The sequence below is a fragment of the Salmo trutta genome, chromosome 23 (genome assembly GCF_901001165.1).
Source record: "Salmo trutta chromosome 23, fSalTru1.1, whole genome shotgun sequence".
NCBI classification, from domain to species: Eukaryota; Metazoa; Chordata; class Actinopteri; order Salmoniformes; family Salmonidae; genus Salmo; species Salmo trutta.
Window position 1 is genome coordinate 10,153,618 of NC_042979.1, and position 17,164 is coordinate 10,170,781.

Here is a 17,164-nt window from a genome sequence, read left to right on the forward strand (position 1 = left end):
GCATATTTGTAGGGGATAGACTTATTTTTCTTTTGGGAAAATCCATTAAAAAAATATATATATAAATTGTTTTATTATATGTGTAAGGCAAGCAATAGCAAGAATAGATGATTGATGGCCTCAGTGCCTGTGTGGTCCAGGGGTTACAACAGCTGACCCTGGCACACATATGGTTTGAATCCGGCCCACTGCCCTTTGAGTCCCCCTATCTTCTCCATCTTTCCGACACTGTTCTAGCTCTTCAATGTAAGCAACAAAAAAAGACTTCAATTCATTTAGATAGCCTATGGCCTACATTAGGCCCACAAGTTAATTGCATTCATTTCAATGTTTTCAAGAAGTAAAACGAATAGTCTGATCATTTACACATCAAAGAAACGTGTCTCAACTCAACAAAATAGTCTTTGGATAGGCTCAAACGCATACACATCTTGACAGCCTTAAGAAATGACATTTTAAAGCCACACAATACAAGCTTTCAATCCACAACAAGGATGACTTCAAATGCCGGCATCAAACTGGAAGCACAGCAGGCCTTTGCGACTGTAGCCGGCGCATAACAGTTTGGTAATGGAAATCTATAAAACGTGGGCGAGCACTGGAGGAAAGTTTATCGTTCTACGGCGAGCCTTCATCTATCAATCAACTGATGGCCCAAATCAGCTCATCAACTCACACAGGGAAACACAGACAGTAGCCTTCTATCAGTTTTCACACCATTCATTATGCGACTGGGTAACTTAGAGAATGTATTGGAATATTAATCAAATAACAAGGGACCAATTGCAACCATCGATGGCGCTAGATCATCACCAGCTGATGTCTCGTTAAACCATCAATACGTGCTAGATTCACCCGCCCAGCTGATCTCAATTGCAGCCATTATTGGTCACCTCATTACCGCTCCCTAAAAGATGATGTCGGTGTTGCCATAGTCCTGGTTGCAACCAAAGTCTTTCAAGATATGTTCGCCCTCTGGCTGGTATTATCATTGGAACAACTTAGTCCTTTTTGAACATACTTAGGGAGATTTATCTATTTGACAAGAATTCCGTACAAAATAAATCAAGTATTTCCTAATTTACCACGGCAAATCCACTGTGGCAATTCACCCCACACTTTGTATGAAACTAATGTTGGTGTAGCCCACTGTTATTACTTTGTTTGTTAATAGATTTGAAATGGCTGTTTTATATCTTTACTATTTTATACCATTATGTCCTCTTTGTCACGTCCTGACCATAGTAAGATGTTATTTTCTATGGTAGAGTAGGTCAGGGCGTGACAGGGGGTGTTTTTCTATGTTTTGCATTTCTATGTTCAGGTTCTAGTTTTATATTTCTATGTTGGGTTTGTTTGGGATGATCTCCAATTAGAGGCAGCTGGTCCTCATTGTCTCTAATTGGAGATCATACTTAAGTAGGGTTTTTTTCCACCTGGGTTTTGTGGGAGATTCATTTTGAGTTGTGTATGTGTTCATCTCTGCGTCACGTTTTGTTGGGTTTTTTCATTCAGTGTATTTATTTATTGCATAGTTTCACAATATAAATAAAATGTGGAACGACACACACGCTGCACTTTGGTCCGCTTCTCTCTACGACAACCGTGACACTCTTAGTATGAATAGATTGTTTTTATATATCTTTAGAGAGTGAAAGTAGTGTTGGGTTTAAGCTTTTGTGCATGAGAAGTCCAATTATTTCATGGATTGCAGTAGACTGTAGGAATGTCTACACCCAGTTACTCATTGCCTCTCCTGACTGTGAAATGCACGGAGGAGCACAAATAAATCTTGGCTGATGGAAAAGTACTGAAGTACATCTTTATGGAAGGGAGGGGGTGAGAGCTAAGGGTATAAATGAACACGGTGCTGTACTGAATGTACAGTATGTATTCGACTGTTACATCTTCGCCGAAGTAAACACTTGAAACATCACTCGGAGTTTGGGCTCTTTTGTATGATAAATATCTTTATTGTATATTGAGATATTGGTTTTCTTATCAGTTTCCTTTTTACAGCATGTTATCCATTAAATACATCTGTCTTTATAATAAAAGTGTCTAGTATGCTGATTTCTTATCAAGATCGGGGGTAAAATATCCCTGGACTGTCCATACTTGAAATGTGTAACTAAATCAAGTCAATTGGCGGGATTTTGTTATTTGTGCCAGAAGGGTATGGGATGGAATCGAACCCACGCCGACAGGGTAGGCCTATACGTAAAACCTACATTTATTTGTCACATGCGGCGAATACAACAGGTGTAGACCTTACAGTGAAATGCTTACGTCCAAGCCCTTAACCAACAATGTTTTAAGAAAAACGTGTTAAGTAAAAAATAGGATAAGTAAAAAAAAGAATGACAAAAAAGTAACATAATTAAACAGCAGCAGTAAAATAACAATAGCGAGGCTATATACAGGGGGTACCTGTACAGCGTCAATGTGCGGGGGCATTGGTTAGTCGAGGTAATTGAGGTAATATGTACATGTAGGTAGAGTTAAAGTGACCATGTGTAAATAATAAACAGAGAGTAGCATCAGCGTAAAAGAGGGATCTTGGTAGCCCTTTGATTAGGTGTTCAGGAGTCTTATGGCTTGGGGGTAGAAGCTGTTAAAAACCCTTTTGGACCTAGACTTGGCGCTCTGGTATCGCTTGCCGTGCGGTAGCAAAGAGAACAGTCTATGACTAAGGTGGCTGGAGTCTTTCACAATTTTTAGGGCCTTCCTCTGACATCGCCTGGTATAGAGGTCCTGGATGTAGTGCCTTGCGGTCGGCGTCTGAGCAGTTGCCATACCAGGCAGTGACGCAACCAGTCAAGATGCTCTCGATGGTGCAGCTGTAGAAGCTTTGAGGATCTGAAGACCCACGACAATTCTTTTCTGTCTCCTGAGGGAGGAGGAACAGGCGTTGTCGTGCCCTCTTCACAACTGTCATGGTGTGTTTGGACCATGATAGTTTGTTGGTGATGTGGACACCAAGGAACTTCAAGTTCTCAACCTACTCCACTGCAGCCCCGTCAATGAGAATGGGGCGTGCTTGGTCCTCCTTTTCCTGTAGTCCACAATCATCTCCTTTGTCTTGATCACGTTGAGGGAGAGGTTGTTGTCCTGGCACCACACGGCCAGGTCTCTGACCTCCTCCCTATAGGCTGTCTCATCGTTGTCGGTGATCAGGCCTACCACTGTTGTCATCAGCGAACTTAATGATGGTGTTGGAGTCGTGCCTGGCCGTGCAGTCATGAGTGAACAGGGAATACAGTAGGAGACTGAGCACGCACCCCTGAGGGGCCCCTGTGTTGAGGATCAGCGTGGCGGATGTGTTGTTACCTACCTTTACCACCTGGGGGCGGCACATCAGGAAGTCCACAATCCAGTTGCAGAGGGAGGTGTTTAGTCCCAGGGTCCTTAGCTTAGTGATGAGCTTTGTGGGCACTATGGTGTTGAACGTTGAGCTGTAGTCAATGAACAGCATTCTCACATAGGTGTTCCATTTGTCCAGATGGGAAAGGGCAGTGTTGAGTGCAATAGCGATTGCATCATCTGTGGATCTGTTGGGGCGGTATGCACATTGGAGTGGGTCTAGGGTTTCTGGGATGATGGTGTTGATGTGAGCCATGACCAGCCTTTCAAAGCACTTCATGGCTACAGACGTGATTGCTACAGGTCAGTAGTCATTTAGGCAGATTACCTTAGCGTTCTTGTGCACAGGGACTGTGGTGGTCTATTTGAAGCATGTTGGTATTACAGACATGTCGGTATTATAAAGCAGCGGTCCTAACAACTAGACTACCCCAGGCCATGATTGACAGTTGACTCATAACCTTACGTTCGTGATAAACCTTAAAATCTTTTTTACATTTTTTTATATAATACACTGTAGATCTTAAAAATCATGGGCCAAGTTTTTTTGCCTGCTTTTACATCTCGTCTTTACATTTGATATTACAGGCCTATGTGTGATTAGTTTTGATAGGCTACACTAGGGTATAGTTTAGGTGTAGCCTATCAGGGTTGGGGAGTAACAGATTACACGTAATCCGTTACATGTGAGGGATTGCAACAACAACAAAAAACGGTAACTATAATCCATTACGTTAACAGCAAAAATATTGTATTCAGATTACAGATACTTTTGAAAAACCTGATGATTACTCCGAGGATGACTTTTAAATTTGGAAAGGATGCTTGCACATTTTTTGGGGATACGTTTCTCAATGACACTCAAATCAGCATTGAAAAAGGCGCAAGTTCAAGTTTGTTCCACCTGAGCGAGTCTGACCACAAGTCAGAGACCACTATGATGACACACCAAATGTGTTTGATGGATCGCGGGTAAATAGCAGGAATAGGCTTTTTGTAGGCTACAGTCCAAGCTATGTCTTCCAATGGTACGACTGCTGTCGGCATCCAAAGATTATCCAACATGAATAAACGCTTGGAGTTAAGGATGACAGCAGTGGTGTGGTCTACAGATATAACTTATTATTGATATCTACATAGCACATTGATGTGAATCACACTGCTGTTCTCTCATTGAGCTATTTGCGCCGTACGGATTGTGGTTGTTGTGGATGGCTATTCACAAATCTAAATGTGTATTTGAACCCAATAATAGTTGAATTCAAGAAGTTTAAGCTGCCTATCAATCATTGTTTTTGAAACAAGTGGACAGCCAGTGAAAAATGCGCTCTTGCAACAGCTGCTTAGTGCGGATCCCAGCCTAAGGAATAAAAGTGGGGATTTTATTGCTCAATCTAATTCATGCTGATAAAATGTTTTATCCATATGCCTAATGGACACACGTGTATGGATACATTTCAGATAAGTCCATATGAATGTGGCGGTGGTAGGACCTATAGGCCTACAGTAGCAGTAGGACATTGTCTAGCTTGAGCCTTTGAGCAAAGTCAGAGACAGAATAGGATTTTGATAGCTGGCACTGGTCTGAATGACTCGACTGCCCCCTGAATATGTTTTTGTGAAAGCATCTAAATCATGAGACTCATTTGAAGTCCCTGTTGCGCAGGAAAATTTCACGCGACAAAACAGCGATCAAATTAAGATCTGACATCTGTACATGCATATGTGTCTGTGTGTGTGTTTGACTCTCACCTTGAGCAGGTGCAGCTTTCCCCCGGAGGTGCGTGTGCAGACAAGGAAGTGTTTTGTAAACAGGAAGCACTGTCGTTCTCCTTCCTTCCTGAGGGACAGAGAGCCCAGACGGACCTTACTGAGCATGCCCCGTTCACTGCTGGATGGGAGCTGGATCAGAGAGCCTGATGGGTAGAGAGAGTGTGTGTGTGTGTGTGTGTGTGTGTGTTTGGTGGGAGGGGGAAAAAACAAAAAACATAAGTTACACATACTGTACTACTGATGACAGTTACAGGTAACCATCTTATAATGCTCTGGACTCTGGCTGGTGTGTGTGTGTGTGTGTGTGTGTGTGTGTGTGTGTGTGTGTGTGTGTGTGTGTGTGTGCGCGTGTGTGTGTGTGTGAGTGTGTGTGTGTGTGTGTGTGTGTGTGTGTGTGTGTGTGTGTGTGTGTGTGTGTGTGTGTGTGTGTGTGTGTGTGTGTGTGTGTGTGTGTGAGTTAGTGAGTGCATTTGTACAGTATGTGTGTGTGTGTGTGTACTCACCCTGTCTGACAAAGGTCTGGCTGGTATCCAGTAATATGTCACAGCCTTCTACGATCATTCTCTCGATGGCCAGATTCTTACGAATGTTCTCTGTATCGCTCACCTCATCATGCATCATCCTGACAACACAACCACCGTTAGCTACATTATCCACCACACAACCACTGTTAACTACATTACCTTCCACACAATTCCTGTTGGCTACATTACCTACCACACAACTACTGTTAACTACATTACCTATTACACAACCACTGTTAACTACATGATCTACTACACAACCACTATTAACTACATTACCTACCACACAATTACTGTTGGCTACATTACCTACCACACAACTACTGTTAACTACATTACCTACTACACAACCACTGTTAACTACATTATCTACTACACAACTACTGTTAACTACATTGCCTACTACACAACCACTGTTGGCTACATGATCTACTACACAACCACTGTTAACTACATTATCTACTACACAACCACTGTTGGCTACATGATCTACTACACAACCACTGTTAACTACATTATCTACTACACAACCACTGTTGGCTACATGATCTACTACACAACCACTGTTAACTACATTATCTACTACACAACCACTGTTGGCTACATGATCTACTACACAACCACTGTTAACTACATGATCTACTACACAACCACTGTTAACTACATTATCTACTACACAACCACTGTTAACTACATTATCTACTACACAACCACTGTTAACTACATTATCTACTACACAACCGCTACAGCTCCGTTATCCTCACTTTGACAGCTCCTCTAGTTTGGACTTGGCGAACTCCAGGCTCTTGCGCTCCACGTGCTCATGAGGCGTGTGTGCCAGCAGCTCATGGAGAGTGATGATGTAACGAGGGATCTAAAACACAACGGAGAGGCATCAGTCAGTCTGTCTGTCTGTCAGTCAGTCAGCCAGTCAGTCAGCCAGTCAGTCAGCCAGTCAGTCAGCCAGTCAGTCAGTCAGGTCTGGGCCTATACTAACATGTGGAAGAGGAGGGGTGAAAGGGCGGAGGTTAATGAGGTCTGGACGCGTGTGTGTGTGACGTGTGCGACGTGCTACCTGGAACATGGGGTACGTGAGGAAGGTCTCCAGCATGCGTCCCTCACAGGCAGCGTTCGCCTCATACTGCTTCAGCAGCTTGTCCAAGTCCCTGTTCTGTTTACAGTTGGCCAGCACCTGCAGGCTGTACTGGTGGTTCCTCACAAACTCCTGGTAGATGTTCAGCATGGGCAGCAGGATGTCAAACAGGTCCGCTAGAGAGACAGACACATAAAACATTCCACACCAAGATAGTGGTAGAGGTTAGCTAGAGTGGATTTGACCCAGCATAGACGCCTCCTATCTCACCCAGCACCAGAGTAGGCCAGTTGGCTATCCGAGCCTTCAGGCCCTGATGAAAGATCTCATGGAGGAACATGATGGTCTCACTGGGGACACAAAGAAGAAAAAGGTATTGCTATTAAATCTATTCAATCCGTTCGCAAGTGTCTAGGGGTAGGGGCTATGGGTTGTTTGTGGAGGGGGGCCAGACGGTGTGTTACCTGTTGAGGAAGATGCTGCTAACGTCATCGTGGCTGATGGGAGGTTTCTTGGAGCTGGCTGCCATACGTAGCGGCCTGAGGAAGAAGTTGACCAGGACAGAGAGCTGGCAGACGTACTCGGTCTCTGCCTCCACCATGTTGAACACAATGTGGTTCCTCTTCCTCATGTTCTCAGCGTGGGGGGAACAGATGTAGTCCTGGACGATGATCTTCCACTTCCTCCGACACAGCCAGCCTCGCATGAAACTCTGGACCTTTTTGATCTTTTTAATGTCTGGGTCCTCCTCCTCCTGGTTGGTCTGGTAAGGCAGCATTCTCTCCTTGGCCTTGTTCAACAGCACGATCTGGAAGCACACAGTCAACAGTCAACATACAACAGTCGACACACAACAGTCAACACAGAACAGTCAACAGTCACCACACAACAGTCAACAGTCAACACACAACAGTCCACAGTCACCACACAACAGTCAACACACAGTCAACACACAACAGTCCACAGTCATCACACAACAGTCAACACACAACAGTCAACAGACAACATTCAACACACAACAGTCAACACACAACAGTCAACAGTCAACACCACCAGTCAACACACAACAGTCAAAAGACAACAGTCATCACACAACAGTCAACACACAACAGTCAACACACAACAGTCAACACACAACAGTCGACACACAACAGTCAACAGTCAACACACAACAGTCAACACACAACATTCAACAGTCAACATTCAACAGTCAACAGTCAATAGTCAACACACAACAGTAAACACACAACAGTCAACACACAACATTGAACAGTCAACATTCAACAGTCAACAGTCAATAGTCAACACACAACAGTCAACACACAACAGTCAACACAAAACATTCAACAGTCAACATTCAACAGTCAACAGTCAATAGTCAACACATAACAGTCAACACACAACAGTCAACACACAACAGTCAACACACAACATTCAACATTCAACAGTCAATAGTCAACACACAACAGTCAACATACAACAGTCAACAGTCAACACACACAGTCCACAGTCACCACACAACAGTCAACAGTCAACACACAGTCACCACACAACAGTAAACACACAGTCACCACACAACAGTGAACAGTTAACACACAGTCACCACACAACAGTCAACAGTCAACACACAGTCAACACACAACAGTCCACAGTCATCACACAACAGTCAACACACAACAGTCAACAGACAACATTCAACACACAACAGTCAACACACAACAGTCAAAAGACAACAGTCATCACACAACAGTCAACACACAACAGTCAACACACAACAGTCAACACACAACAGTCCACAGTCAACACAACAGTCAACACACAACAGTCGACACACAACAGTCAACAGTCAATAGTCAACACACAACAGTCAACACACAACAGTCAACACACAACAGTCAACACACAACATTCAACATTCAACAGTCAATAGTCAACACACAACAGTCAACAGTCAACAGTCAACACACACAGTCCCAAGTCACCACACAACAGTTAACAGTCAACAGTCAACAGACAACATTCAACACCCAACAGTCAACACACAACAGTCAACAGTCCACAGTTATCACACAACAGTCAACACACAACAGTCAACAGACAACATTCAACACCCAACAGTCAACACACAACAGTCAACACTACCAGTCAACACACAACAGTCAAAAGACAACAGTCATCACACAACAGTCAACACACAACAGTCAACACACAACAGTCCACAGACAACAGTCAACACACAACAGTCGACACACAACAGTCAACAGTCACCACACAACAGTCAACACACAACAGTCAACAGTCAACACACAACAGTCACAGTAAACACACAACAGTCAACACACAACAGTTGACACACAACAGTCAACAGTCACCACACAACATTCAACAGTCAACAGTCAACAGTCAACACACAACAGTCAACACACAACAGTCAACACAAAACATTCAACAGTCAACATTCAACAGTCAACAGTCAATAGTCAACACACAACAGTCAACACACAACAGTCAACACACAACATTCAACAGTCAACAGTCAATAGTCAACACACAACAGTCAACATACAACACACAACAGTCCACAGTCACCACACAACAGTCAACAGTCAACACACAGTCACCACACAACAGTAAACACACAGTCACCACACAACAGTCAACAGTTAACACACAGTCACCACACAACAGTCAACAGTCAACACACAGTCAACACACAACAGTCCACAGTCATCACACAACAGTCAACACACAACAGTCAACAGACAACATTCAACACACAACAGTCAACACACAACAGTCAAAAGACAACAGTCATCACACAACAGTCAACACACAACAGTCAACACACAACAGTCAACACACAACAGTCCACAGTCAACACAACAGTCAACACACAACAGTCGACACACAACAGTCAACAGTCAATAGTCAACACACAACAGTCAACACACAACAGTCAACACACAACAGTCAACACACAACATTCAACATTCAACAGTCAATAGTCAACACACAACAGTCAACAGTCAACAGTCAACACACACAGTCCCAAGTCACCACACAACAGTTAACAGTCAACACACAGTCACCGCACAACAGTCAACACACAACAGTCAACAGTTAACACACAGTCACCACACAACAGTCAACAGTCAACACACAGTCAACACACAACAGTCCACAGTCAACACACAACAGTCAACACACAACAGTCAACAGACAACATTCAACACACAACAGTCGACACACAACAGTCAACAGTCAACACTACCAGTCAACACACAACAGTCAACACACAACAGTCAACACACAACAGTCGACACACAACAGTCAACAGTCAACACACAACATTCAACATTCAACAGTCAATAGTCAATACAAAACAGTCAACACACAACAGTCAACACAAAACATTCAACAGTCAACATTCAACAGTCAACAGTTAATAGTCAACACACAACAGTCAACATACAACAGTCAACAGTCAACACACAACAGTCCACAGTCACCACACAACAGTCAACAGTCAACACACAGTCACCACACAACAGTCAACAGTTAACACACAGTCAACAGTCAACATACAGTCAACACACAACAGTCCACAGTTATCACACAACAGTCAACACACAACAGTCAACAGACAACATTCAACACACAACAGTCAACACCCAACAGTCAACAGTCAACACAACAGTCAACAGTCAACACACAGTCAACACACAACAGTCCACAGTTATCACACAACAGTCAACACACAACAGTCAACAGACAACATTCAACACCCAACAGTCAACACACAACAGTCAACACTACCAGTCAACACACAACAGTCAAAAGACAACAGTCATCACACAACAGTCAACACACAACAGTCAACACACAACAGTCCACAGACAACAGTCAACACACAACAGTCGACACACAACAGTCAACAGTCACCACACAACAGTCAACACACAACAGTCAACAGTCAACACACAACAGTCACAGTCAACACACAACAGTCAACACACAACAGTTGACACACAACAGTCAACAGTCACCACACAACATTCAACAGTCAACAGTCAACAGTCAACACACAACAGTCAACACACAACAGTCAACACAAAACATTCAACAGTCAACATTCAACAGTCAACAGTCAATAGTCAACACACAACAGTCAACACACAACAGTCAACACACAACATTCAACAGTCAACAGTCAATAGTCAACACACAACAGTCAACATACAACACACAACAGTCCACAGTCATCACACAACAGTCAACACACAACAGTCAACAGACAACATTCAACACACAACAGTCAACACCCAACAGTCAACAATACCAGTCAACACACAACAGTCAAAAGACAACAGTCATCACACAACAGTCAACACACAACAGTCAACACACAACAGTCAACACACAACAGTCCACAGTCAACACAACAGTCATCAAACAACAGTCAACACACAACAGTCAACACACAACAGTCGACACACAACAGTCAACAGTCAACAGTCAACACACAACAGTCAACACACAACATTCAACAGTCAATATTCAACAGTCAACAGTCAACACATAACAGTCAACACCCAACAGTCAACACACAACATTCAACAGTCAACATTCAACAGTCAACAGTCAATAGTCAACACACAACAGTCAACACAACAGTCAACGCACAACATTCAACAGTCAACATTCAACAGTCAATAGTCAACACACAACAGTCAACACACAACAGTCAACACACAACATTCAACAGTCAACATTCAACAGTCAACAGTCAATAGTCAACACACAACAGTCAACATACAACAGTCAACAGTCAACACACAACAGTCATCACACAACAGTCAACACACATCAAACACTAGCAAGATCCCCTTGCCTAACGGAAACCTTTATTTGTGTGTGTGTGTGTGAGCATGCGTGTGGGGCATGTGGCCGTGTGTGCATGTGAGTGAGCATGTGTGTGTGTGTGTGTTTGTGTGTGTGTGTGTGTGTGTGTGTGTGTGTGTGTGTGTGTGTGTGTGTGTGTGTGTGTGTGTACGTGAGTGTGCGGGAGACCGTGTAAATGTGTGTGTACCTCTGCTTTCAGCCTCTCTATCTCTGTGTCCTGGTCCTCTAGCTGGGTGCGTAGCTGGTTGGCCGCCACCTTCTCTGTCTCCATGATTTGGACCAGGTGGATGTACTTCTGCATCAGGACCTCGCGCTCAATGATGATGTCAGAGTAACTACATGTAGAATTGTAAGTGTGGAATGGTGAGTTTAAACCCAGTCGACATGGTACACACTGCACAGTGAACGCCAAAGAAGCATTATGCTCAATGCATATTACCAACAAACATTTAAAAGTAAACACCATAGCATAAATGTATTCACCATCCCTCAGTGTACCTAGAGAGAGAGAGAGAGAGATAACGAGAGAGAGAGGGAGAGATAGAGAGGGAGAGATAACGAGAGAGAGAGGGCGAGATAGAGAGAGAACGTGGGAGGTGTAGAGAGAGCGAGACAGAGAAGTTACAGTAGTGGGGTGAAGAGAGAGAGAAAGTGCTGGATAGAGACAGAGAGAGGAGGGGGGGAGAGAGAGCGAGGCGGAGTGTCGAGGTTAGGGCTGTGATGTAATTACTCTGGTGGGTACGGCACCAGAGTGTGACCTAAATGTGAACTGCTCCAAGCAGAGCTCTTACAAATGGAGCAGACGTGTGGAGAGGGGGTTGTGTGTGTGTGTGTGTGTGTGTGTGTGTGTGTGTGTGTGTGTGTGTGTGTGTGTGTGTGTGTGTGTGTGTGTGTGTTTAGTGTGAGGATCACTACACAGTCACTGTGTGTCTCAGAGCAGAACATGGCATACCGGCTGCCTAGGTGACAGTCAGCTGATGCATTTGCATGTGTGTCATGAGTATAACAAGCAAGCCAGACCGAAATCAGAGCCTAACTCCTATCCTTCCCTTAGCCCCTAGCTGCTACAGTAGCTGCGAGTTCTTAGCCCCCAGGCTCTTGTAAAGAGACGTTGAGGTGCTGTCGTTGGATAGACTCCACCCTCTTACCTGGCCTGTTGGATAGACTCCACCCACTTTTTGCAGTCTGACTCCTCCTCCGTCCGCAGCTCCAGAGGCTTCTGACCGTCATGGCCAAACACCACCAGGAAGTAGTGCTGGAGGAAATAGGAAACCGAAATACTATTACCAGGAAGTAAACAGGAAATAGAATCAACATTTTAAGGTGGTACCAGAGAGGAAGAGGTGAAGTGAGAGGGTCCACTTCTGTCAAAATCTGTCCACGCGAGAATACAAAACAATCCCCACTTGGTCTGCTTATATTGGTCTGCTTAACCTTTTACTGCAGTAGGCTAAATCAGGGTCACACAGAATGTTCTGGAAAGCCACACACACACACACGTAGATGTACACACATTCACAATCCCAGAACTCACATTCCAGTATTAGAAGAATGATTCTGTTTTTGTCTGACTAGTGTTTATCCTTGTTCTTCCTCTGAAAGGAATCCGACAAACACGCAATTTCCTACATGTTAAGCGTTCCCACCACATAAACAATACTCTCATAATATGAAACGTGACTTCATTGTTTAAAAACCTGAGAGAATATTTATTGGGCAAGGAAAGCAGGAAATGTCATCCCAAATGAGCCCTTCTCTTTGTGACTCAATTCCCTGACCAAGAGAACAGAAGAGAGAACAGGAGAGAGGATAGGACAGGAGAGAGAACAGGAGAGGACAGGAGAGAGAACAGGAGAGGACAGGAGAGAGGACAGGAGAGAGGACTGGAGAGAGATCAGGAGAGTGAACAGGAGAGAGGACATGAGAGAGAACAGGAGAGAGAACAGGAGAGAGAACAGGAGAGAGAACAGGAGAGAGAACAGGAGAGAGGACAGGAGAGATAACAGGAGAGGACAGGAGAGAGAACAGGAGAGAGAACAGGAGAGAGAACAGGAGAGAGGACTGGAGAGAGATCAGGAGAGTGAACAGGAGAGAGGACATGAGAGAGAACAGGAGAGAGAACAGGAGAGAGAACAGGAGAGAGAACAGGAGAGAGAACAGGAGAGAGGACAGGAGAGATAACAGGAGAGTGAACAGGAGAGAGAACAGGAGAGAGAACAGGAGAGAGAACAGGAGAGTGAACAGGAGAGAGGACAGGAGAGAGGACAGGAGAGATAACAGGAGAGTGAACAGGAGAGAGGACAGGAGAGATAACAGGAGAGTGAACAGGAGAGAGGACAGGAGAGTGAACAGGAGAGAGAACAGGAGAGAGAACAGGAGATAGGACAGGAGAGAGGACAGGAGGGTGGACAGGAGAGAGGACAGGAGAGATAACAGGAGAGTGAACAGGAGAGAGAACAGGAGAGAGAACAGGAGAGAGAACAGGAGAGAGGACAGGAGAGATAACAGGAGAGTGAACAGGAGAGAGGACAGGAGAGAGGACAGGATAGAGGACAGGAGAGAGGACAGGAGAGAGGACAGGAGAGTGAACAGGAGAGAGGACAGGAGAGAGGACAGGAGAGATAACAGGAGAGTGAACAGGAGAGAGGACAGGAGAGATAACAGGAGAGTGAACAGGAGAGAGGACAGGAGAGAGGACAGGAGAGAGGACAGGAGAGTGAACAGGAGAGAGGACAGGAGAGATAACACGAGAGAGAACAGGATAGAGGACAGGAGAGAGGACAGGAGAGAGGACAGGAGAGAGAACAGGAAAGAGAACAGGAGAGAGAACAGGAGAGTGAACAGGAGAGAGGACAGGAGAGAGGACACGAGAGAATCCTGACTAGAACCAAAACATTTGATCATATTACTCCAGTGCTAGCCTCCCTACACTGGCTTCCTGTTAAGGCAAGGGCTGATTTCAAGGTTTTACTGCTAACCTACAAAGCATTACATGGGCCTGCTCCTACCTATCTTTCCGATTTGGTCCTGCCGTACATACCTACACGTACGCTACGGTCACAAGACGCAGGCCTCCTAATTGTTCCTAGAATTTCTAAGCAAACAGCTGGAGGCAGGGCTTTCTCCTATAGAGCTCCATTTTTATAGAATAGTCTGCCTACCCATGTGAGAGACACAGACTCAGTCTCAACCTTTAAGTCTTTACTGAAGACTTATCTCTTCAGTAGGTCCTATGATTAAGTGTAGTCTGGCCCAGGGGTGTGAAGGTGAACGGAAAGGCTGGAGCAACGAACCGCCCTTGCTGTCTCTGCCTAGCCGGTTTCCCCTCTTTCCACTGGGATTCTCTGCCTCTACCCCTATTACGGGGGCTGAGTCACTGGCTTACTGGTGTTCTTCCATGCCGTCCCTGGGAGGGGTGCGTCACTTGAGTGGGTTGAGTCACTGACGTGGTCTTCCTGTCTGGGTTGGCGCCCCCCCTTGGGCTGTGCCGTGGCGGAGATCTTTGTGGGCTATACTCGGCCTTGTCCCGGGATGGTATGTTGGTGGTTGGAGATATCCCTCCAGTGGTGTGGAGGCTGTGCTTTGGCAAAGTGGGTGGGGTTATATCCTACCTGTTTGGCCCTGTCCGGGGGTTTCATCGGATGGGGCCACAGTGTCTCCTGACCCCTCCTGTCTCAGCCTCCAGTATTTATGCTGCAGTAGTTTATGTGTCGGGGGGCTAGGGTCAGTCTGTCACATCTGGAGTATTTCTCTTGTCTTTTCCGGTGTCCTGTGTGAATTTAAATATGCTCTCTCTAATTCTCTCTTTCTCTTTCTTTCTTTCTCTCTCTCGGAGGACCTGAGCCCTAGGACCATGCCTCAGGACTACCTGGCTTGATGACTCCTTGCTGTCCCCAGTTCACCTGGCCGTGCTGCTGCTCCAGTTCCAACTGTTCTGCCTGCAGCTATGGAACCCTGACCTGTTCACCGGACGTGCTACCTGTCCCAGACCTGTTGTCCCAGACCTGCTGGAACCCTGACCTATTCACCGGACGTGCTACCTGTCCCAGACCTGCTGTTCTCAACTCTCTAGAGACAGCAGGAGCGGTAGAGACACTCTCAAAGATCGGCTATGAAAAAGCCAACTGACACTTACTCTCGTGTTACTGACTTGTTGCACCCTCGACAACTCCTATGATTATTATTATTTGACAATGCTGGTCATTTATGAACATTTGAACATCTAGGCCATGTACTGTTATAATCTCCACCCGGCACAGCCAGAAGAGGACTGGCCACCCCTCATAGCCTGGTTCCTCTCTAGGTTTCTTCCTAGGTTTCGGCCTTTCTAGGGAGTTTTTCCTAGCCACCGTGCTTCTACACCTGCATTGCTTGCTGTTTGGGGTTTTAGGCTGGGTTTCTGTACAGCACTTTGTGACATCAGCTGATGTAAGAAGGGCTATATAAATACATTTGATTTGATTTTGATTTGATTTGAGATAACAGTAGAGTGAACAGGAGAGAGGACAGGAGAGAGGACAGGAGAGAGGACAGGAAAGAGGACAGGAGGGTGAACAGGAGAGAGGACAGGAGAGAGGACAGGAGAGAGGACAGGAGAGAGGACAGGAGAGATGACAGGAGAGAGGACAGGAGAGAGGACAGGAGAGAGAACAGGAGAGAGGACAGGAGAGAGGACAGGAGAGAGAACAGGAGAGAGGACAGGAGAGAGAACAGGAGAGAGGACAGGAGAGAGGACTGGAGAGAGAACAGGAGAGAGGACAGGAGAGTGAACAGGAGAGAGGACAGGAGAGAGGACTGGAGAGAGAACAGGAGAGTGAACAGGAGAGAGGACAGGAGAGAGGACAGGAGAGTGGACAGGAGAGAGAACAGGAGAGAGGACAGGAGAGTGAACAGGAGAGAGAACAGGAGAGAGGACAGGAGATAGGACAGGAGAGAGGACAGGAGGGTGGACAGGAGAGTGGACAGGAGAGTGGACAGGAGAGTGGACAGGAGAGTGGACAGGAGAGTGGACAGGAGAGAGAACAGGAGAGAGAACAGGAGAGAGGACATGAGAGAGAACAGGAGAGTGAACAGGAGAGAGGACAGGAGAGAGGACAGGAGGGAGGACAGGAGAGAGTACAGGAGAGAGGACAGGAGAGAGGACAGGAGAGAGAACAGGAGAGAGGACAGGAGAGAGAACAGGAGAGAGGACAGGAGAGAGGACAGGAGAGAGGACAGGAGAGAGGACAGGAGAGAGGACAGGAGAGAGAACAGGAGAGAGACAGGAGAGAGGACAGGAGAGGACAGGAGAGAGGACAGGAGAGAGGACAGGAGAGAGGACAGGAGAGAGAACAGGAGAGTGAACAGGAGAGAGGACAGGAGAGAGGACAGGAGAGTGAACAGGAGAGAGGACAGGAGAGAGGACAGGAGAGAGAACAGGAGAGTGAACAGGAGAGAGGACAGGAGAGAGGACAGGAGAGAGGACAGGAGAGAGGACAGGAGAGAGGACAGGAGAGTGAACAGGAGAGAG

At 45.6% G+C, this 17,164-nt stretch overlaps 1 protein-coding gene across 3 annotated transcripts in view; it reads right to left on the reverse strand.

Moving 5' to 3' along the window:
- LOC115159279 (ras-specific guanine nucleotide-releasing factor 2-like) overlaps window positions 1–17,164 on the reverse strand; it is a 45,966-nt gene that overhangs the window by 13,139 nt on the left and 15,663 nt on the right. For all 3 annotated transcript variants that reach the window (XM_029708846.1, XM_029708844.1, XM_029708845.1), the window contains exons 2-9: window positions 12,804–12,910; window positions 11,843–11,990; window positions 7,218–7,561; window positions 7,024–7,103; window positions 6,736–6,929; window positions 6,425–6,534; window positions 5,640–5,758; window positions 5,116–5,279 (exon numbers count right to left, since the gene is read on the reverse strand). In XM_029708846.1, the coding sequence (XP_029564706.1) occupies window positions 5,116–5,279; window positions 5,640–5,758; window positions 6,425–6,534; window positions 6,736–6,929; window positions 7,024–7,103; window positions 7,218–7,561; window positions 11,843–11,990; window positions 12,804–12,910 (1,266 nt within the window). The remainder of the gene's footprint in view (window positions 1–5,115; window positions 5,280–5,639; window positions 5,759–6,424; window positions 6,535–6,735; window positions 6,930–7,023; window positions 7,104–7,217; window positions 7,562–11,842; window positions 11,991–12,803; window positions 12,911–17,164) is intronic.